The 24,887-nt window shown below is 40.4% G+C and overlaps 1 protein-coding gene across 5 annotated transcripts in view; it reads left to right on the top strand.

The window, feature by feature from the left end:
• The window catches only part of LOC136872065 (focadhesin), a 226,888-nt gene that overhangs the window by 152,614 nt on the left and 49,387 nt on the right, over positions 1-24,887 (top strand). For all 5 annotated transcript variants that reach the window (XM_067145921.2, XM_067145922.2, XM_067145923.2 and 2 more), the window contains exons 13-15: positions 6,784-7,205; positions 11,691-11,820; positions 11,909-12,057. In XM_067145921.2, coding sequence (XP_067002022.2) covers positions 6,784-7,205; positions 11,691-11,820; positions 11,909-12,057 — 701 coding nt within the window. The remainder of the gene's footprint in view (positions 1-6,783; positions 7,206-11,690; positions 11,821-11,908; positions 12,058-24,887) is intronic.

Genomic DNA, 24,887 nt, shown 5'->3' with positions numbered 1-24,887 from the left:
TAAATCAACTAATTAGAAGAGTACTAAGTCCACAGGTGAAGTCAATGTGAATGCAAAGAGTACTAACTCAAAGATATACCACTCGGTTCATATATTCGAGCCATCCGGCTTATTGAAACTGTCACAATATATATATTATATATGTATGTACTCCAGCAGTATTTGGAGAAGGAATAATGAGTGAAATTCAGCAACGTGCTGATGATAATAAAATTGTGATTTATTACCTTGATTATAATATGACAGATTTGCCTTGCAGAATGCTATGTTTGTAAACTGAGAAAATGATTTTTATCATGTGAAGGCACATTGTGTTGTTATACACTCCTGAATTCTATCATTGTTGTGTTATAAGTAGGGCCCGGATGTTGATGACATGTCATCTGTTTGCTGAGCTGTCTAAAACAATGCTGAAGTACATAGAAACTCCGACCGGGCCGCCCCGTCTTCGAATATGTCATTTTTATTTTGCATCTTTTTGTATTTCTTGCTATTTTTCCATTTTAAGAGCTTTTTTTTTATTTGGTAGATTTTTTGGTCATATTTTAGAGAAATCGGCCTTTTAATGTCATTTTTTTCCAATTTAGTCATGTCACAGCTCTATATGGGGGAGTTACATCTCTCAGAGTTAAGAACAAGCTAGTATCTGATACAAGATAATTTAAAATATTGAAATAAAATATTTCAGTGTTGTTATTACTGGTAAAAATATATCTTGGATGCAGAAGGTTATGGGGCTAGGTATACAAATGCTCATGTTTTCGTCGCAAACCAGTTATTAGTGGAATGGAATGTTGCCTGCTCAGTTGACCAAGGTCAGCTGTGGCGTTGTAGAAAGGGGAAGGGGTGGATATTCTTGTCTCAGTTCCGCATAGTTCACGGCGAGAGATATTAGTTAATTGCCCCTTTCAAAATTCCTAAAATAAAACAGTGTGTCAGTGCATTTAAAACAACTAGTATCTGAATTTGGTTACAATGTGTTTTCTACCGATAGAAGCATATTGTTTTACAAACTGTGTGGAACTAAATAGCTGCTGAAAGAACGAAACATATCGGTCGGTTGCAATAAACACATTCATGCTCTTCATTGTGTTTCAAATAAACCTGCAACTCAGCACTTACTGCCTTCAGTTGCTTCGACTTCCGGCAAGTCCTCACAGTGATGTATTTGTATTTGCAAACATTCCGCTGTATAAACTCAACAGCCCAAAATTATGTGGAATTTTGGAAAAACATACGAATCAAGAAATACCAGATTAATCAACTTTACGTAAGAATTATTTGCCGCAGTGTTACAAAGACACATTAAACAAAATAAGATCTGAAACTCGCGGGAAGAAGATATAGGTTTCAATCGACGAAACTTCAAATGCTATGGGGCCTTACATAGCCAACATTGTGATTGGAACTTTAGAAGTGCATACACCAGGTGAAATATTTTTATTGACTACCGAAGTGTTAGAAAATACCAATTATTCTACCATATCAAAACTGTTTCATAGTGCTATGTTTCTCCTGTGGCCTGAGGGCATCAAACACAACAGTGTACTTTTATTTTTAACTGATGCTGCACCGTATATGGTACGAGCAGCTAATTTATTGATGGCACTCTATTCTGAAATGGTCCATGTTACATGCCTTGCCCATGGACTGCACAGAGTTTGTGAAGAAGTAAGGACTCTTTACCCCAGTGTAGACAGGCTTATAGCGAACGTTAAGAAAGTCTTCCTAAAAGCACCCTTGCGAGTTGCACATTTCAGAGCTGTAGCTCCAGGCATTGCATTACCTCCACAACCTATCATAACATGCTGGGGCACGTGGTTAAACGCATGTATTATTGCAAAAACTTCAAGTTAGTGAAGGAAATAGTGCAGAGTTTTGACAGTGAAGAAACTGCAGCAAAAAAATTGCCCAGGACATGTTATCTCAAAAACACCGGGTATAAAACATTATGCAAAATCTCAGACATTCTTTCTGGTGAAAACTACTGCATGGATGGGATTGAAGAGGATTTAGCAGCAAATGACCTTCCTCACTTCAATACGCTCCGATCACATCAGTTGATGTTGAACGCAGCTTTTCGAGATATAAAAACTTGTTGGCTGATAACCGCAGATCACTTACATTTGACAACATCAGAATGACATTCGTAGTGCAGTGCAACTCAGACTAAAGTGAACATAAACCTTTTGTTAAGTGCTAGAAATCTATTTTGATTGACTTTTCAGTTTGAGCTTAAGATGTCATTTTTGAAATATTGGTGAGTTTATTATTATACGATCATTTTCTCCATTTTTTAGTGCATTTTTTGAATTTTTAGGTCATTTATTAAAGTCATTTTTGAACATTTTAAGTGCATTTTATTAACTTTTTTTATGGCATCAGCATTCGGGCCCTAGTTATAAGAAATGCTGAAACCAGGTGAGTTGGCCGTGTGGTTAGGGGGAGCAGCTGTGAGCTTGCATCCGGGAGATAGTGGGTTCGAATCCCACTGTTAGCAGCTCTGAAGATGGTTTTCCATGGTTTCCCATCTTCACACCAAGTTGTACCTTAATTAAGGCCACGGCCACTTCCTTCCCATTCCTAAGCCTTTCTTGTCCCATCGTCGCCATAAGACCTATCTGTGTCGGTGCGACATAAAACAAAAACAAAAAAATGCTGAACGTATGGTTGAGGTCCTTGGAAAGACTTCCACACTTGCTCATTTAAAGAAAAGTCTAAAAGAGTAAGTCATGTCAACTGACTGAGGTCATTTTGCTCTTTGCACAGTGATCGAGTATACTCGAGCAGAAATTTGCGCCGCCAGTGCTGCGACTGAATATACTCGATCTGCCTTACAAGAGTTATATGCTTCTGCCAACTATTTGCCACACTTTAGACCAATTAGTTTATATTATTTCCACATGTACTTGTGCAGGAAAACATTTATCTTTTGTCATACAGTTGTAAACATCGTGTTGGAATTATGGTTGTCGCATATGAACATAAGATGCGTCCGGAGGAAATGTTACAGTTTTAGAAGAGATTGAGCCTAATGTGGATTTTGATAGTGGCAGTAGTGTAGTGATAATGATGTTAATAGTGGTGATGATTTGCTGCGAGAGAGAGAGAAATGACGCTGACTTAGGCCTGCCCCTGTGGTAGGGTGTTGAGTTTGCGCTGAACGCACATGTATTTCAAGCACCAAGCCTACCTATGTCAAATAATAATTTGACTCTTGAATGCCCTGAAATTGATTATTTCGAGATATTTGTGAGTGAAGAGCTGTTTGCAAAGATGGATGAATCCGATTTTATAAACAGACAGTTGATGGTAAGTTCATGACAAGTTCCGCTTTACTTTTATCAATATTGTGTGTTTAACTTAATCTTTCAGCTGTTAATCATGTGTATGGATTGGTATTGTGCATACCTATAGCAGACATAGCCCATAATGCAAATGAACATTTCTAAGCATCTTCTTTATGGACAAAATTGTTGCCACATCGTGTGGAATAGAACCCTGGATCCCAAACATGAGCAGTTTCCAACTGTCAAGTTAAAATAGTGTCTCAAAATATAATTCTGTAGTTAGTGCTTGTTTTTATGTTCAAATTGGTGATAATCTGTGTTGAGGTTGCTGGCTGAAATAATCCGGCACTGAGGTCACACCAACCTGTCCAAGAATTCAGCAGTAAAAAGGTTAATGATGCTGACTATGAGGCACGTTTTACTATTTTACTGTATGGCTCTCCTTACCATAATTCCTGGGATGGGCTCCACGAGTCTATGACGATGGTAAATGTCCAGGCAGAAGCATCTTCCATCACTGGATATCACAATTGGCATAATAGTGATTGTGTCATGTATTTACTTCTTCCCCTGATTATCTCCCTCCTCTTGTAGCGGTCTGCTGATATCCATATTTTGGTGCCATATTCGGTATATTTAAGACATGTAATTTAGTTGTGTTTATTAATATAAATTGCTTGTTAATTATGCGGGGAATAGTCTCTCCCGCATCCCCTATGAAAGCAGTTTGAACGAGATAGTTGTTTTAAATTGTTGCCTTCTGCTGCGCTTGTTTATTCTCCTTGCCTCCATGGTAACGTGCCACGCCCCTTTTCTTGGTGCTGGTCGTGAGGGGAGTTTTGACTTTGCTTGGGAACACTGAGCTGGCTGGTTGCTAGCGTTTTGTATGAGCGGGCCGTACCTGCTCGGGTCTCGAACTTGCCGTATGCCCACGAAGGTAAGGTGTTCAAAGAGATGGCTTTTCACTTAGCTAGGGAATAATGATAGGATTTTAAGTACTTCCTGGTGAAGTGGATTGTACTATCTTTTAAATTACTTCAGATTAGTTGTTACCTTTGATAGGTAAAAGGGAAAATGTAATTGTAATACGGCCCTCTTATTGTTGATCTGTCCTTTTGCCAAGTGGGTCTTATGTACTCTATCATCTTAAATGGTCACAGTTTCGCGACATCTGGGTGTTAAAATGGATTTGTATATAAAACTACTATCCTATTTATTGATGTAAATGTCGCTAGGTATTGGGTCTAGCTTGCCCTAGCTCTCATATTGTTAAAAACCCAGCATTATTCTGGGCTTATCTTGGTCGAAATTGAAATTTTGTATGGTTTGGGCCTTCTTGGGGCCAAGGTTATTGATCTCGCTAATCATTACGGGATTATGCTTTGCGCTATGAATCATACGCAATTAAGGATATCTTTATGAATTGAATTGTAACCTTGTCCAGAATCAACTGGTGGTGGATCATGTTATTGAAATGTTAGAGGCATGTCTCATGAAATCCAAATTATTATTATTAACTTCAATGTAAAGTTTTATGCTGGTTTCGCTTTGGCACAAGCCCTTGGTTTATGTAACCTTTTCTTACTGCCGAAGGCTGTTCAAGGTTTTGTAGTACGTTCTCTCTACCAATAATGTATATCCTATAAAGAGAAAGAAAACCCCAAGAAGGGATTCAGAGTTTAAATAAATATGTTATATCTCTTTGAATATGTGCTCTCACTGACCAGGTCTGGGGCCATACGCTCTTCTCCCGTCCAGTTGGTCAGCGAGGCATGAGTTGGTACCCAAGGGTGCAGAGTGATAGCCTGGAGCGTGGTTGTATGGGCCTGGTCTGAGCACTTTCCGGCTTTAGGCTGTTGGGCAGGGTTGTACTCTTGGAATTCTTTCGTTTTGTTCGGCTCAAAATTTAGCTATATCATGGCGACTCAAGATGTCCCTTATCCAGGGTCCCTACGAAAAGAGGAACTGATATATGAATTACTTATGAGGAATTTGGACTCTAAAGGAACAGTTAAGAGTGATGAAAACCTACTCGGATCGAACCTAGATAAACCTGTTTTGGTCCCAGCATATACTGACAGCGAGGTCAGTGGAGCGACGTCCTTGATTCGGACAAATCTAACCAAGATTGTCTCGGTCATGGATTTTTTGGAAACCGATATTGCTTCGGTTTATCAATTAAAGAGGGTTCAGGGTCGCCTGAACCATTACCTGCAAAGAATCGAAGATTTGCGCTCATTAGGACTTAAAGATGACCTTAAGAGTCAGGTTGATACCTTGCAAACAGAAGCATCTACATTATTAGAGAGGGTTGATTCGTGGTTGATGAGAGTTTCTGCTAAATCTAAGAACACAGTTTCTTCTCCCTTTCCTGTGGATGGTGAGTTGAATAAGGCAATTGATGGACCCGGGCTAAATGGGCAGATTGCCCCTGTGGTTACTCCTCCATTAGGAGATAGTGATGGACCTTCACACCAGGTTCAGCAGCCTACTTCGGTGCCTTATAACACCGGATTTTCTAGTCTCCCTCATCCCATGAGTCTTCTGCTAAAAAAAGGCCGTGTCTGTTAGGTCATCAGCATGAAGGCTGGTTGGATCCTTAAATAGCACAACCAGATGTTATGTGGTTGTAGGAAAACTACATAAACCAATGGTGATGCTAAGAAGAGTGCCGGGCTGAGTAGCTCAGACGGTTGAGGCGCTGGCCTTCTGATCCCAACTTGACAAGTTCGATCCTGGCTCAGTCTGGTGGTATTTGAAGGTGCGCAGATATGTCAGCCTCATGTTGATAGATTTACTGGCACATAAAAGAACTCCTGCAGGACTAAATTTTGGCACCTTGGCATCTCCGAAAACCATAAAAGTAATTAGTGGGATGTAAAGCAAATACCATTATTATTATCAGCTTCTGAGAACATCCGAAATAAGATCAGAGAAAAGGTCCACAAGTACCTGCCTTTGGCAAATTAAATAAGTAAGATCTGGCATCAAGGTAGAAGAATTGGAATTGGAATTGTTGGATTTCTTTTTCTGCAGCTTAGTGTAGCTGTTCTTCCCGAGATTGAGCATGTGAAGTGCCACATACAGCTGGTGGGGAATTTACCCCAGTGCTCCCATCACTATCGCAGCAGCAACCAAGGAAATGGGGGGAAAAGCATGGTGATGGACAGTATACAGATGAGGAGTAATGATGTATCCAAAATAACAAATGAACAGTGGTGGTTAGACAGACAGAGATGGAGAGCCTGATCTGGACTGCTGGAGAAGGTGACAACAACAATGATGAAACTTTTGATTTCAGAAAGAATGGCATCTTTGGAACAAAAAAGACTTCTGTGCCATAGTGCCACTTCAGCCATTTACATATACTTTCCTTTGTCATGTTTCCATTGAGCTTTTCTTTCTGTCATAGTTTTAATTCCTTCTGCTATATTTTGTTTTGTTTTTTTAATATTGATGGACATTCTTATAACTATAATCCTGTGTTATTTAGGTGAGTGTTGGATGCAGCTACTGCAGAACATAAAGCCAACAGCTCTGGAGGCTGCTGGGAATATGTTGATCAACTGGATAAACACAGAGTTGGAGAGCTTCCACTTGCTATCAGGACGCACAGAACCAGCATCGTATTCACACTTACCTCCAGGAGCTGTCTCACGAGCAATTGTTCATTATTTAATCAAACCTTTTGTTCCTGAACAGAGGTTAGTTGTAAAAGAATGCCTTAGAATTCTGTGCCATAAGTACTCCAAACTTTTCCCACCACTGGAATGGATATTTCTGCAAGACTTTCTTCAAGAGCCTGATTTTCAGGAATATTGCCTAACACTTCTAGCAAGACAAGCTCAGAAGTCTCCTTCAGCAAGAAAATTACTGGAAGACTTTGTCTCTGGTCTGGAACCCAGTATGAAAACAGTAAGTCCCTTTTACCTCACTTTTTTGTATAAACGTCTTTTTTTTATTATATTGGTGACAATTTTTCGGTAAGTAATTATAGGAGTCATTTTTAGAAAGATGGGAGAGTGAATTAGGTCAGATCCATTTCTGGTGGGACCCAGTGTTCACACTGCACTGTATCTTCTGGTATGGGCTAGAACAAATTTGTTACCTTCATTGTCATGTGTCAGTTTCATAGCTCGCTTGGTGACCACGATTGTTAAGGCATTGAAGTCTAACCGGCCTAACACTGTGGTTAGCTGGTTTGAGTTCCGTTGGGCAAAAAAAATTCGCCATCAGAATGTTGGCCGCCAGGGTAAGGGAGGTGGTGGTATACAATTTCTAATCACTAGATTGTGTGCCAGAAGCCTAGATTAAATTCCAAACCTCTCCGCAGTGCTCATATGGAGTGAGGGCATGACACTATTGATGGTGATTCGTCCATTGGTTGGAGACGTAAAGCAGACTCCTTGGTGCCATTTGTTCATTTCATCTCATTAACTTCTCTGATGAGGTTGACGTCAGAAAGGGTCATAAAAGCCCACCACGACAGATTCAACTCACCTCATACCTGACCTCATAGAGAAACGGGACAAGGGTTGGACAAATAAAAAAAAACAGTCCTGTGTCATTTTCATCCTTAGCTTTGGTAACGTAAAAGTGAGTGAGGTATGAGCAACACTAGTAGGGACATCCTTATGCAGCCTGTCCCTGTGATGATTAGCGTTAAAATGTTTTTCACACAGCGAGGAAAACGGTAGGAAACTACCTCTCTCCTCATTTCCCTAGTATGCTTCTTCATTGACAGTTAAGCTGTATATGACAGCTGATGGTTGAGCTGTTGAGGATCCAACCAGCCCACAGTGGGTTAAAATACTACTTTCGTAGGCCCCTCAAAAAAAGTTAGAAATCAGACAGTAATACACGTAAACTAGTTACGAAAATGTTGCAAAGTTTGGGATGGGAAGACTTGGGAGAATGGAGACGAGATGCTTGACTAAGTGGTATGTTCTGAGTTGTCAGTGGAGAGATGGCATGAAATGACATTAGTAGATGAATAAGTTCAAGTGGTGATTTCAAAAGTAGGAAAGAGCACAATATGAAAATAAAGTTGGAATTCAAGAGGGCAGATTGGGGCAAAATTCATTTATAGAAGAATAGTTAGGGATTGGAGTAATTTACCAATGGAGATGTTCAATAAATTTCCAAATTCTTTGCAGTTATTTAAAAAAAGACAGGGTAAATAACAGATAGGGAATCTGCCACCTGGGTGACTGCCCTAAATGCAGAGCAGTGGTGATTAAGTAACATGTTCTACAACGTATGGAGCATTAGATTTCAGCACTTTTAGGCATGTTGGCAGGACTGATTTACTATACAGCTAACTGAAAGTTGGCCAACCTGTCAATGAGGGAATCACTCATGTGCTCGCAGTGTGTGCAAGTTGGTCATTGGTCTGTTCCCTCCAGATTAGTTGATCACCAAGAAATTGTGCAGTGAAGTTATGGTGTATGTTTACATTGATTAATAAATTGAATGATCCTGTTTGCTACTTTTCAAAAGGATTTTTAAGTAGTAATTGGATCTAAAATACAACAATTCAGTGTGTTTTACTTGCAACTATCCACCATCTTACATAATATTTATGTTTTATCAGACATACGTTGCTACAGTCGGAAAGAGCTGTTCATTGTTTGGTGATAAGCTGTGCCCAAGGACACAGGAATGTGCAGCTATTTAACTAGTGTTTTTATCTATCATCATCCTGATCCTCCTCCTCCTTTCCCCTTACCCAGCACCTGCATTTATGGCACTTCTCAACCTTCCTCTCTCCTTCCACCATTCTTCTTCAATCATTTTGTCCCTGTTCAGGTTTCTTCTTCTTGCACTCCTCTTTATCCACCTTGTCCCTCTTGCTCTCTTTCATTTGAACCTCATCTCCATCATCTGTTTTGGTATTCTTTCCTTCTCCATCCTATTTACTGTACATGTACAAACCATCTTCGTTTCTCAGTCTCTATTTCCTTCTCGTCACCAGAAATGTACTTTCCTTCACACTGAACTTCATCTCATACTGTTTCACTGTTTCTACCCTTGCATTCAGCTGTTCCTGTACTTCTTCCTTTTTATCACCTCATATTGTCATGTCATCTACAGACAACAATCAAGTCCTTTATCGTCGCTTCCAGAGTCATTCTGACTGTTGTCATCATTATCTCATCCATCTCAATAATGAAAAGTAGTGGTGAAAGGGCATTATGTTTTCCTATCTTTCTTAATTGATTTATTTTATCACTACTTATTTTTTCTTTCCATTACTTAGAAGAATTTATTTTGTGCTCATTAATGCATAGTTTATAATGACATAGAATAAGAATAGAGAATGTAGAAATGTGTGCTATTTTCTGCTTCCTGCCAACAGGAATAGGGAAATTGACCATGATTTTTCTGCCTCAATTTTTGTACTTTCTAACACCCTTCAAACATCCAATTACCTTTGCTGGTTTGAACCTATGGTCTTGAGATCTGGCAGTCTACCGCTGATCCACAGAGGTAGCTTTTAGAACCCTTGAAAACTATTGAATCTGCTGTTATGGTCTGTGGGTTAACACAGTCTGAGTTCAGTTCAGTACGCGGTTTAGATCTTGGCATGTGATGTAAGACTTTTTAAAATGAAAAGCCACATCCCTGCGGGTTACATTCCATATAAAACTACAGTTCTGTGCCTTTGATTGTGGTATCAGTAACCACTCAGAACTTCAAGTTTGCCAGTAGAGATTTTGATATCCTTTCCATTTAGAGTAATCTCCTGACATTTTCTATTAAATTGATCATGGTGTTCTTGATCAAAAACTTTCTCATAATCAGTATATCGAGTGAGTTGGCTACGAAGTTTGGGCTGTGTAGCTGTTAGTTTGAATTTGGGAAATGGTAGGCTCAAACGTCACTGTCAATAGCCCTAAAGGAGGTTTTCTATGGTTTCCTATTTTCACACCAGAAAAGTTCTGGGGCTGTACCTTAATACACAGCAGACCGGGTGCCCTGCATACCATGCACAAGCCCTGTTCCTGGCCACTTTCTAACATCTCCAATGTGGAGTTCATGCATACAATTTAACTGTCAGAAATGGACTGTGTTTCTTTCTGGAGGCCGTATGACTCCTTGGCTAAATGGTTAACGTGCTGGCCTTTGGTCACAGGGGTCCTGGGTTCGATTCCTGGCAGGTCGGGAACTTTAACCATCATTGGTTAATCCCGCTAGCACAGGTGCTGGGTGTATGTGTCGTCTTCATCATCATTTCATCCTCATCACAATGCACAGGTTGCCTACGGGCGTCAAATCAGAAGATCTGCACCTGACGAGCTGAACATGTCCTCGGACACTCCCAGCACTAAAACCCATTTGCCATTTCATTTCTGGAGGCCTTCCTGAATAGTCCTGGTACTCTTTTCTAGTGAGATAATCCAAATAGCAGAAGTTTTAGGAGATTGGTTGACCACTAATCTTTCAGACACAACTTCTTCACCTGCTCCATCAATACACACAAAGCAAAAGACAAATTTAATTTCTCTGCTAGTGACATTAGTCCATTTCAGTGTTTTAGGGGATAGGTTAGAGAATGTGGCTGTGAATTCTGCTGACAGTATAAGTTTGTTGCTCAGCTACATTCTCAAAAAAAACCCCACCAAACAGAAGCCCTCCTACTTAACCTATGTTTTCAGGTTCCTTTGGCCAGTTGTCATAAACCAATAAATTATTTATATTGTTTGCACCATTTACACTTGTAACACAAGATATTTCATCATCGAACTCTAAATATTCACCATCATTTGAAACTTCTGAACCTATATCAGCACATAATTCACAAATAATTTCATCCCTGTCTAAAACACGCTTGATCCCTGGGTGCTGCCATCTTGCTGACTGCATGGCTCTCTAAACTTTGTAAATATGTTATCAGGAAATCCAAAGAAAAACTAAAGAATAATCAAAAATAAATGTGACTAATGACTGTGCAAAACCATCCACAACAGAGTTCTATCATCCATGACCTTCAAATAGTTCTGTAACCCAAAAGACAGCACTAAAGTTTAGTCTGCAGAGAACACAAGATAACTCGGACTCCGTCCACAATGTTCACCCAGGCAAACACAAATTTTCTTGGGACCCATCCACATTGTGAATAAAGGTCTTTCTCTTCCCAGTCTTAGCCCTGTCCAAACCCATTATCGCCTTAAGATCTTCCAGAGTCGGGTGGATGTAAAATCAGTAAATATTTTGACAGTCGGGTTTGAGGCCACAATCATGGAATTCAGAAGACTAACACTAAACTGCTGATCCAGATTGGAACAGGTGGACCATTTCAAGTACTGTCCTACAACTCTTTGATCATATTTATTTTCTCCCATGTTTTAATGTACTTCATTTTGCTAAATTTACTCTGTGTTCACCCTTCTTTTTCAGAAACGAGAAGTTCTGGTTCTGTTTTCAAACTTAAGTGATCTCTGCAATTCCATTCCTCCCAACATTCTGAAGCCTTTCATCGAGAAATCATTGCACACGGCATTTGAATTTGCATTAAATGGAAATTCAGGTACTACTCTAAAATATATTTCTTTTCAATTTATGTTTTTTAGGGATAATGGGTCCCGTAAATTAATGCAGTTTCTTTCCATTTTTAGAAACTAAAGTAGAAAGTGAAGCTCATCTTCGACAGCTTTTGTCTCATGTCAAGACAACTTTGCAGAAGGAGGATATCCACGATGCCAACAGAGCTACGCTCTCCATTATAGCAGAGGGCCTCTTAGAAAGGCTTGATGTAGAGAACCCGGTAAGTTTCATGGCTTCTTTAAATTTATTATAGAATTCAGGATGTTGAAAAATTTAGAAACAAGATGTCCATTTCTGGCCTTGAAGTTCACTTGCTCAGCCATCACCAAAACTGAGTACCTGATTCATTTCTTAGGGACAAAGGTGGAAGGTGGCCGGGCACAGATCCAACCACTCTATTCCATTTAAAGCCCAGATTACGGGTAGTGGAAGCCTTTACCTTCCACTCTTCCAAGGGTTTCGATGCCTTGCACAGAGAAGACTTTGCTTATTCTTTTACTGCTGAGTGCTGGATAGGGGGTCTTTGTTCCATGTTCACCTAACTTGCCGACCCGCTTTGCTCCCTTGTACCCCCACTCTTTACTAGCAAAATGCATGATGATAGAACCAATATTAGACGTACCCGCTATATCTCTCCTTCTCCTTACAGGGGGTGAAATTCATTTTTCACCGAGCTCGATAGCTGCAGTCGCTTAAGTGCGGCCAATATCTAGTAATCAGGAGATAGTGGGTTCGACCCCCACTGTCGGCAGCCCTGAAGATGGTTTTCCGTGGTTTCCCATTTTCACACCAGGCAAATGCTGGGGCTGTACCTTAATTAAGGCCACGGCCGCTTCCTTCCAGTTCCCAGGCCTTTCTTATCCCATCGTCGCCATAAGACATATTTGTGTCGGCACGATGTAAAACAAATAGCAAAAAAGAAATTCATTTTTCAGATTCTGTATTGGCTATAAATCAAAAGAAGAAGAACCTGTGTGTCCACCTATTCAGTACATTTATAATATAACAATCTCTTAAATTATTTTACATAATGTGGTACATGTTTTGGCTCCTTGAGCCATAATCAGCCATAAAATTTGAGCCACACCCTCCCCATCTATCACTACATAAATCAGTGATCCAAGCAATACCTTAGTGAAATATTCATGGGGAACAATATTTGAGGCCCGGATCGTGCCGACTGGGCAAGGCGCAGACATAACCTTGAGCTGAAAACCCCCCCTTGTAATCAGGTAACAAGGGCAAGACTACATCTATTTGAAATAAAAGAAGAAATTGTTTAAACCAGGGGATTTATTAAATAAATATGAGAGAAAAAAAATTTAAACCAAGAAAAGAAAATCACACAAAATAAATAGGGAAATGAATCGTAATACTCATGGACATACCTTGTTCTTTTTCACATAGTTGAAACATGGCGTGAAAACTCAAGCTAATACTCTTCAAAAATATTGATACGTAATTTAAAATGCTCACTGCTCCTCGACACATCGCTATTACAATACCAGCAGCTTCCTTTCATCATAAACTATTCAACCAGGTCGCCCGTTTTACCAGGATTCAAATATCCAAGGCACTGCACCACATATTACATCAGGCAACTAACAATGCGAAACGTTAGCACAACAATAAGCCGTGCCGGAGAACAAAAGGCAGATAAGAATAACGACAGATGAGACTGAGCACAGCCTCCATGGACCAATCAAAGCCAAGACAGATCAAAGAATAGAATAGGTACGCCCATGCGCAAATATGAAACCAACATGGCGGGTACTCAAGCTGAGCATCAGCCATGAATAATAAATAAAATATATAGCTCTGCGCTGAGAACCAAACAAGGCGCAGAATTTGAAAGATAAATACACAGGTCGATCGACATATCATCCTTTCCTCCCCCACACATCCAAACTCCCATGCATACCACATTCACGCACACACAATGAGGGTATCAGGAAAATAAAACACGAACGGCCGTTCAGATTTCGTAGTCAAATACAAACCATAAATTATGACTCCACGGTCATTATCAGCGGGTCTCACGTACTCAAATGTTTGCGTGCGGCGTGTAATTACACATAAGGTCAGAATTGGACATAACTTTATTCACATCACTGGCATGTTGCGCCTTGTACAACCTGGATTGGTATCTCCTGCGGTCGAGACAAGGGGCACATCTTGAGGATCACGCAGTATTAAAGCACGCAGTGCACCAAATCATAACCAGAGAGACCCTTATTCAATTATAACAACAAGACCACAAACACATTCATTCAAAGCACATCGTACGACGGAGCGGAAGGATGTATGCCATCGACCGTAACATATGGGAATAACTCGTCACCAAATTTAAATATAAACCAACTATCACATACCTGTGATTATCAGTGGTAAAATCAGATAGCAGTTAGCATGAAAGGTCCAGGCCTGAACACACTGAATGAATATTTAAAGCATAAAAAGGCCACACCAAACATAGCGGCAGCCATTGTTAGTATCCGCCACACATAGAACAGCAGAAGAACTCCACAGAGTAAAAATTATCGCTCAGCAAAACGAACGACCTCACAGATAAAAACATAGCGTGTGCTGCTCCCTACTGGACGTCATTAGACTGACACATGTAAACATTGAAAGACAAAACTGAAGTAAGCCATTTGCATAATTAAATGACAAATCGTGGAACATGCGATAAGCATGGTTCAAATATCCAGTGGCACCGCCTTTTAAAATGCTCCGAAACTCGTTGATCAGACGAGTGGACGCATTTTAAAAGAGGTCCATAATTTAAAACTACGAGCGCGCGCCCACTTAACCTAGGTACTTATGAACTACTTATATCTACAATTATTTAGACACATGAAATTTACAAGAACAGTCACCATATTACACATTTTAAATAAGACAGTTTGCCTCGCAGGAGATCCGTATTAGCTTGTCACGTGCAACGCTGACTTACATCAGTCTAATATTACACTGTTTCATTCGCGCACTCAGGTTGAAATCTAGGCATTCAAAAAGTCAAGGCGGTTGGGTATAATATTTCTATGCACTCAGGCATCTGGATGTGAATTCAGTTCAACTCCAGCAATTCGAACCACTTCCCTTTTTTTCTATTTCCTTTCTTTCCTTTACTTCGTTTCCGTTCTCATTCATGAAACACGATTTTTACCTGAAAGAAAATGCATGTTAGAAAATTGGGAATTCATTAAGGAGAAGGTTAATATACACCACTACAGATACGTAAGATATGGAAATAGAGTAAAATAATATATTATTATTGGTCCACCTTTTCAATACAAAATGAAAATTACATAGGGACTAGTTTCGACCTAGTAATAGGTCATCATCAGCCTGAAGTAAGTCAAAGATCGAAGAAAACATAAACAATGTAAACACAAGTACAGTCTCTTTAAAGGTGCATACCAAGTGGGAAGTTGAGTAGAGATATATTAAAAATAATAACTCATCCAAATTGACGAAGCACTGAGCGGAATTTATGTAAAGTTCGGTGCGCCGTATATTATAAAAGACCACTGTGCACTAAATGATGCAATAAAGAAGAATAGTAGGTTGAATGCTGGCTTCTTCATAGACGTCTATCAATACCTTATAAAACACGACGTAATCTTCTTCGATTATACAACAGCTATGAAGAAGCCAGCATTCAACCTACTATTCTTCTTTATTGCATCATTTAGTGCACAGTGGTCTTTTATAATATACGGCGCACCGAACTTTACATAAATTCCGCTCAGTGCTTCGTCAATTTGGATGAGTTATTATTTTTAATATATCTCTACTCAACTTCCCACTTGGTATGTACCTTTAAAGAGACTGTACTTGTGTTTACATTGTTTATGTTTTCTTCGATCTTTGACTTACTTCAGGCTGATGATGACCTATTACTAGGTCGAAACTAGTCCCTATGTAATTTTCATTTTGTATTGAAAAGGTGGACCAATAATAATATATTATTTTACTCTATTGTAATCACAGTTCAATACGGATCTATCATTATGAAACTTATTTCTTTTAATTAAGATATGGAAATATACGAGGTTTACTGGCTTCTTTGATGGTAAGCCTTTACCATCAAGACGTGAGCTTTGCTCACCCTCTTACTTACTACGTCTTCCAGCTCTACAGTCACAGGTCCCAGGAATCTCGTTACCTTTTTAGGCTGAGACCACTTATAACATAATTTGGCCGTGACTTGATTTGCCGTTGAGCTCAATGGAAAAACTTTCACTACGACCAAGTCTCCAACTTCAAGCTTTACTCTCTTTCTGTTCCGATTGTACCTCTCGGCCACACGGTCTCGAGCCCTGGTTAACTGTGTCACTGCTTCCTTCCATTTGGCCTCTACGTCCATCGTCCTGGACGGTTTGGACAGATACCCAATATTCCACTTTAACTGCAGTGGGTCGACAAGATCCCTGCCTAGAAATAGAGCAGCCGGGGCTTGCCGGTGCGACTCATGTACACTGCTGTTGAATGCTAAAACAAAGAAATCAAGATTACAGTCCCAGCTGCGCTGGTCAGCGTTGTGAAAGGCCGTCAAACAAGCTTTGAGATTTCGATGGAACCTTTCAACGTGCGAGGGTTTGAGATAGTGAGGGCTTAAAAACACATGCCACTCTTGGACTTGGTGAGGGGGCCAAAATAGTCAATGAATAACCTTTCCCCGGGGCATGTCGCTCTGTCCGCAGAATGGGGTCCAACGAGAGAACACTGTGCGGGTTTAGCCCTTTGGCAAACATCGCAACTTTTTACATACTCCAAAACATCTCTTTTCAAGTTAGGCCAGAAGTAGTCACGAGAGATTCGATTTAAAGTCTTATATTGACCTAAATGCGCACCCAAATAGGAGTCGTGATAAAACTGGAGTAGCATGGGCCTCAATTTCAAGGGTATGTAAATTTTGTTACTACCCTTTTTCCGACTTCGACGGGATAACAATCCTCTCTTAACACTATACGACTCGTCTTCGAGAGAGCCACCCGCGATTCGTTTCAACAACTCACGACACTCGGAGTCGTCCTTCTGGTGTTCGGAGATATCCATGAAGGACCATGGGAGATTTTGCAAAATATTAATGGTGTTATCTTCTTCGGTTGGGACACGGTCTTCCTTGGGTTCGACCTCACACTCCTTCACTCCCTCGAACATGCGCGACAAGCAGTCGACTACAACATTGTCCTTTCCACGGACATGTACGACAGTAAATTTGTACGCAGATAATCGGAGAATCCATCTGGCGGTTCGACCAAGTCTTTTCACATTAGCGCTCATCCACGAGAGAGCTTGATTGTCCGTGTGGACGTAAAAATGGCGGTGCTCAAGATACGAGCGAAACTTTTCTACGCCCAAAACTACTGCTAGGCATTCTTTTTCGTAAATGGAATACCTCAGTTCAGCTCCATGTAGTAGTTTACTAAAGTACGCGATGGGGACTAGCTTGCCCTGCTCATCAGCTTGATTGAGCACCGCGGACACAGCGAGCTCGCTGGAGTCGCATTGCAAGATGAAATCGCGGGAAAAATCCGGACTATGCAATACAGGGGCTTAACAGAGTGCCTGTTTCAATTGTTCAAAGGCCTGGGTTTGATCATGGCTCCAGACAAAGCAACAACCTTTTCTTTTTAGCAGGTTTAAAGGGGCTGAAATCTGAGAGAAATTTTTGATGAACCGGCTGTAAAATCCTACAATAATAAGAAATCTTTGCACACCGCGAACGTTTTTGGGCGGGGGGTAATCTTTGATGCACTTAACCCGATCAGGGTTTACAGCGATGCCAGAGTCAGATACAACGTGGCCTAGAAAATTTAGCCGTTTGGTACAAAGAGAGACCTTCTTTGGGTTGATCGTGAAGCCGTCCTTGCGCAACCAACTGAGAACTTCGCGAAGATGGGCCAGGTGCTCGTCAAAGCTGGGCGAAAAGATCAGAAGATCGTCCAAAAAATTAAATACGCAGGAAAATTTGAGGTCACCGAAAATTGAGTCCATCACGCGGCTAAGCTCTTGTCCTCCTACAGATATGCCCATCGGGACTTTATTGAATTCGAACAATCCAAACGGAGTGGCGAAGGCAGTACAGGGATGATTTTTAAGGTCCAAGGGGATCTGATAATATGCGGAATTGAAGTCAAATACAGTGAATTACTTGGCGCCATGAAAATGCTGGAAGGCACTTTCGATGGTGGGTAATGGGAAGCTGTCGAAGACAATGTTCTTGTTGACCTTTCTGTAGTCTATCACGAATCTCAGTTTGCCGTCCTTTTTAGGGATTAGGAAGGCGGGACTACTAAAAGGGGACTTAGAGTGACTGATGACCTTCTTGTCTAGCAGATCGTTGACATATTCCCTCATAGCGGACAACTTCGGGGGCGAACGACTGAACGGAGGGGACCTCACAGGAGTGTCATCTTTGAGTTCGATGGCGTATGAGAAATTGGCACACCCGAGCTTATCGGTCAAGACGTCGGAAAACTCCTCTAACAGGCAGTTCAACATGAGATTTTGGTTTTCGTTGAGCTCATACAAGGCACTGACAAGAAGAGGTTCCGTCAGGGCGGACACAGTGGGACGCTGAAATGGTGTCTCAAAGGGGTAACTGACATCAGATTTAAAGCGAAAGGCAAAGGATCGATTAATGAAATCGAGGGACAAGCCGGTAGCCAACATAAAATCGGTGCCTAGTATGATCAGCGTGGAGGTTGGGCACAACATGAAACGTCCAATCCCACGACAAACCATGTATCTTGATATGGCAGTTGGTTCTACCAACGGGACACACCTCACGACCATCGACAGACACGTACTTTCTCGGGTTCTCACTTTCAGGGAGATACTCTAATTTCATAGAAAGCACCAGGGATTTGTCCACAAGAGAAATACACGAGCCGGTATCCAACAAGCCATACAATACACGAGACCCAATATAAACTTTGGCCCATGGGGTAGATGACGGAAGGCCCCAGATCCTTTTATTGAGACCGACCTTAGGCGCCAACGGCGGGCCATCACGCCGGCGCACCTCTAGTTTCCCTGCTGAGGGTTACAACGAGGACATACGCGCACCGTGACACCAACAAGACCACACCGAGAACACTTTGCAGGGGGCCTGGACCAACAGTTCTTTGAGACGTGACCTGATTTACCACAATTCCAGCACGACTTGGCTCTACCACCCTTCACAGGAGCCATGTTGGATGGCTGGGTTGCATTGACATAAAGCGGGGGCGGAGTTTGAAGGCTGGGCCTGCGTTCGGGGCTACGGACGAGACGAGATGGAGGAGGGGAGGTACCAAAACTAACAGATTTGATGGGCGTACGACAAGCGACATCAGGAAAAGAGCACTCGGATGGAATGGGAGGCGGACGGTATTGTTTGTTTTGGCTAACTACGCCCTCAAATTCGCGACCCAGGTTGATGATGTCGTCGACGCTCTGAACTAGAGACCGTTTAATGTGTAGCTTGTAGTCGGGGGCAAGATTTCTATAGAATTGGTCGAAAATCTTGTCTTTGGGCACCTTAACATTCATGCGGTTAAATAACGTCAAAATCCCAGTGGCATAGTCGTTGATGCTTTCACCTACACCTTGCGCTCTATGGAAGATTTCCTGCTTCAGACAGTAGTCCATATCAGATACCCCGAATCGCTCCTTAATGCGGCTGGCAAATTCACTCCACGTTATGATACTCCCTTTAATAAGCCTATACCATTTTAGAGCCGGTCCCTCTAGCATTCCCGGGATGACGGGCACAAACAAATCGAGAGGTAACGAGCTACACTCAGCTATGTCCTCAACTCGCTCCAAAAATTCAATTACACTGGAGGTTTTCCCTTCACCAGAGAAATTTAACCTCCATTTTCTCACAATTTCAAACACGGGGTTCACTTCGGCGTGACGGTCGGAACTGGGCCTAGGAGAAGGGGAAGTTAATTGCTTATGATTTTCGTCAGGAATACGACCACGAAAGGTAATGACATTATTATCGTCTGGGCATGAATTACAGCGGTTGCTTCCCGCGGACGAAGCATGGAGTTCTTTTGTCCCTTGCTCCATTTCGCTTTCCGGGTTAGGCATGTCGCTAGTAACACTATCGTTACGATTATTTATTTCTACAGCCTTCCGATTATCCATATCGCAATCCAAGTTTCAAAGGTATTAACACAAGACACATACACAAAATAACAACAATGAATATGAATTCAACAATGCACATAAATCATAGATTACACTTAAAATTAGGGCCAGAGACTAACTGAATCATGAGATTAAATTAAAGCGACCAGAACTGACTTCGAATGGGTTTCCAGCTCTACCTCGTCCGATTTCCTTTCAGAGGAGGTATCCCAGTCGAGCACGCTTCTGCTACCATTTACTGAGCCACACCCTCCCCATCTATCACTACATAAATCAGTGATCCAAGCAATACCTTAGTGAAATATTCATGCGGAACAATATTTGAGGCCCGGATCGTGCCGACTGGGCAAGGCGCAGACCTAACCTTGAGCTGAAAACCCCCCCTTGTAATCAGGTAACAAGGGCAAGACTACATCTATTTGAAATAAAAGAAGAAATTGTTTAAACCAGGGGATTTATTAAATAAATATGTGAGAAAAAAATTTAAACCTAGAAAAGAAAATCACACAAAATAAATAGGGAAAATGAATCGTAATACTCATGGACATACCTTGTTCTTTTTCACATAGTTGAAACACGGCGTGAAAACTCAAGCTAATAAACTTCAAAAATATTGATACGTAATTTAAAATGCTCACTGCTCCTCGACACATCGCTATTACAATACCAGCAGCTTCCTTTCATCATAAACTATTCAACCAGGTCGCCCGTTTTACCAGGATTCAAATATCCAAGGCACTGCACCACATATTACATCAGGCAACTAACAATGCGAAACGTTAGCACAACAATAAGCCGTGCCGGAGAACAAAAGGCAGATAAGAATAACGACAGATGAGACTGAGCACAGCCTCCATGGACCAATCAAAGCCAAGACAGATCAAAGAATAGAATAGGTACGCCCATGCGCAAATATGAAACCAACATGGCGGGTACTCAAGCTGAGCATCAGCCATGAATAATAAATAAAATATATAGCTCTGCGCTGAGAACCAAACAAGGCGCAGAATTTGAAAGATAAATACACAGGTCGATCGACATATCATCCTTTCCTCCCCCACACATCCAAACTCCCATGCATACCACATTCACGCACACACAATGAGAGTATCGGGAAAATAAAGCACGAACGGCCGTTCAGATTTCGTAGTCAAATACAAACCATAAATTATGACTCCACGGTCATTATCAGCGGGTCTCATGTACTCAAATGTTTGCGTGCGGCGTGCAATTACACATAAGGTCAGAATTGGACATAACTTTATTCACATCACTGGCATGTTGCGCCTTGTACAACCTGGATTGGTATCTCCTGCGGTCGAGACAAGGGGCACATCTTGAGGATCACGCAGTATTAAAGCACGCAGTGCACCAAATCATAACCAGAGAGACCCTTATTCAATTATAACAACAAGACCACAAACACATTCATTCAAAGCACATCGTACGACGGAGCGGAAGGATGTATGCCATCGACCGTAACATACGGGAATAACTCGTCACCAAATTTAAATATAAACCAACTATCACATACCTGTGATTATCAATGGTAAAATCGGATAGCAGTTAGCGTGAAAGGTCCAGGCTTGAACACACTGAATGAATATTTAAAGCATAAAAAGGCCACACCAAACATAGCGGCAGCCATTGTTAGTATCCGCCACACATAGAACAGCAGAAGAACTCCACAGAGTAAAAATTATCGCTCAGCAAAACGAACGACCTCACAGATAAAAACATAGCGTGTGCTGCTCCCTACTGGACGTCATTAGACTGACACATGTAAACATTGAAAGACAAAACTGAAGGAAGCCATTTGCATAATTAAATGACAAATCGTGGAACATGCGATAAGCATGGTTCAAATTTCACAACTAAACAAGATTAAAACAGAATGAAGAATTCTTCGTTCAGCTATGTTATACATATTAAAATGATTTTGTTTTATTTAAAATATGTCATGAACAATTAAAACACTGAACAATTAAAAGAATGTTGCACAAACCAATGTTGACAATATTAAAAATTTTTATTAAGGTCCCTTGACTGTACCAACATATGTAAACTTCATGGACAAATAGATTTACAGTTCAATGCTATGTAAATAGATTGTATGTGCTCTCCTTTTTATGTTGGATGATATAACGTAAATATAGAATTTGAATTATGGTATTTGTGTAGCGTTAATGCTCTGCTAAGCAAAAGATAACATCCTATTACAAGCTTTACATCACTGTCCCATGAGATTCTCTCGAATATAAGACTACAGAACAATTATCATAAATAAAATCCATTGGATATGGATGTTAAGTCTTGAGTTAACTCCTTTGTATTATATTTTATACAAGTAGGCTGTGAGCCAACATAGGATTTTCTATCCTTCATAGATACAAAACAGCAATTCTTTTATAAGATTTTTAAAAATTTATCTGTGTATTTTATTTTTTATTAAATGTCGTTGTAATCTTTCAATTTCATCTCGTACTGTTGACGTTATGTGAAGGTGGTCCATACAAGGACCAAACCATGTGTTAAAGTGAGATTAAAGTTGTTCACATCAGGCAAATTAAGGCCATGGCCACTTCCTTCCCACTCGTCGGCCTTTCCAATCCCTTCGTCGCCGTAAGACCTATCTGTGTCGATGCGACTATTGACTATTTTATAACTAAATTAGTTGTACAGTGTTGACAGGTGGATGTTTATCTAAATAAAATTTCCTTGTGGAAATTCTTTGTTCTTAAAAATAGTGATTCAATATGGAACAGAAATGAAATTCATTTGTTGTAACACAATGAAATATACAGGTATATATTGTACCGTACCCAGGGGTAATAACCCCCTAGGACGATGCCTCCATTCCTGAATAAACATCCGACTAACTCAGGTTTGGGCAGAGAAGTGGGTTGATTGTCGAAGGACAAGTCTAAATGTCGAAGTTTATCACTTAATTATAAGTATATGACAGGAATAATGGAGGTTTAACTCGAATAAGAAACAATATGGGGTAGGATGAGTATATTCCATAAAATTACCCCGAATCATACTAACACAAATGAAATTCAAATAATAAAATGATTATAAAATTATCACAGGAATAAAATAGAAAAGAAAATGGACAACAAAACGTTAATTACGACAACAATTAAATGCAAAACGAAAGTTCAAACACAACATTAAATACTTGTGAACTTCCAAGAATAACTTCACATGATTGTCCAATGTTCATATACGTATTCGTATGCGTATGCTTATACATATTCGATTCGTATGCATATACGTATTCAATTCATATGGAGTAGCACGATTTTAAGTATCACCACAATACGGATTGAAATTTCAGGAGAGTTGCCACAAAAATTAACATTAAACGAAAAATTAAGATGCAATGGGACATGATATGAACTATGAAAAATACTAAGTGGCATTTACCAATGCTATATTTACAATGATCACAACATAATTAAAGTATCTCAAATATTTACATTGGATTAGGAAAGGGAAAACTTATATACTACACTGACTCGACGTGAAACGCGGTTCGCCAAAAGGATCTAATAAGAACTAGATTGACCACCAACATTCACTCAGCACTCGGGCTGTTTCTCTATTAAACAACAAGACAACATATCAAAACAACATGAAATTATTTAAAACTAAGAATTTCATTTTTGTCCGTATTGAACATTTTTGTATTGAAAAGGTGGACCCTTTAAGTTTTCCTAACATGAAATTATGCACACAAAAAAAAGCACCATCCTGTAAGAGAAAACAAATAATATACTTTATTAAACAAGTGGAAAGCAATGGGCAACATTGCGTTCCTCTGCTGCATTCGTGCACCGGAAAGTGCCTTCCTCTGTCACATATTTCCTGCTTTGCTGTGAGCTGAAAAGAAATGTTGAAACTCAATACTGCACTGAGAGCTTGGTCACTGTTCGACAAGATTGTATTATGGAAACGACATCTCATTTCACACTGTCTATATAAACATGGCTGATAAGTAAACCTGTAAAGCGAGCTCATATTTCCTCAACTGCTCGGAAATTCACATACAATCGTACTTCTTGTTAACATGCTATTATAATTCAACACACACATCAGATTCACTGGCCTGACATTAATTTCCCATCAATTCTGATTCTCAATAATCTCTCAGAATACAATTGCAGGATTCTTCTCACTGCACACAATTCTTATCACGCCATCAGGCATGCAGTTGACCTGCATCAATCAATCAATCAATCAATCAATCAATCAATACTGATCAGCATTTAGGGCAGTCGCCCAGGTGGCAGATTCCCTATCTGTTGTTTTCCTAGCCTTTTCCTAAATGATTTTAAAGAAATTGGAAATTTATTGAACGTCTCCCTTGGTAAGTTATTCCAATCCCTAACTCCCCTTCCTATAAATGAATATTTGCCCCAGTTTGTCCTCTTGAATTCCAACTTTATCTTCATATTGTGATCTTTCCTACTTTTATAAACGCCACTCAAACTTATTCGTCTACTAATGTCATTCCACGCCATCTCTCTGCTGACAGCTCGGAACATACCACTTAGTCGAGCAGCTCTTCTTCTTTCTCTCAGTTCTTCCCAACCCAAACTATGCAACATTTTTGTAACGCTACTCTTTTGTTGGAAATCACCCAGAACAAGTCAAGCTGATTTTTTTAGATTTTTTCCAATTCTTGAATCAGGTAATCTTGGTGAGGGTCCCATACACTGGAACCATACTCTAGTTGGGGTCTTACCAGAGACTTATATGCCCTCTCCTTTACATCCTTACTACAACCCCTAAACACCCTCATAACCATGTGCAGAGATCTGTACCCTTTATTTACAATCCCATTTATGTGATTACCCCAATGAAGGTCGTTCCTTATATTAACACCTAGATACT

Source organism: Anabrus simplex, chromosome 4 (genome assembly GCF_040414725.1).
Source record: "Anabrus simplex isolate iqAnaSimp1 chromosome 4, ASM4041472v1, whole genome shotgun sequence".
NCBI classification, from domain to species: Eukaryota; Metazoa; Arthropoda; class Insecta; order Orthoptera; family Tettigoniidae; genus Anabrus; species Anabrus simplex.
This window is presented reverse-complemented; position numbering and strand designations above follow the sequence as displayed.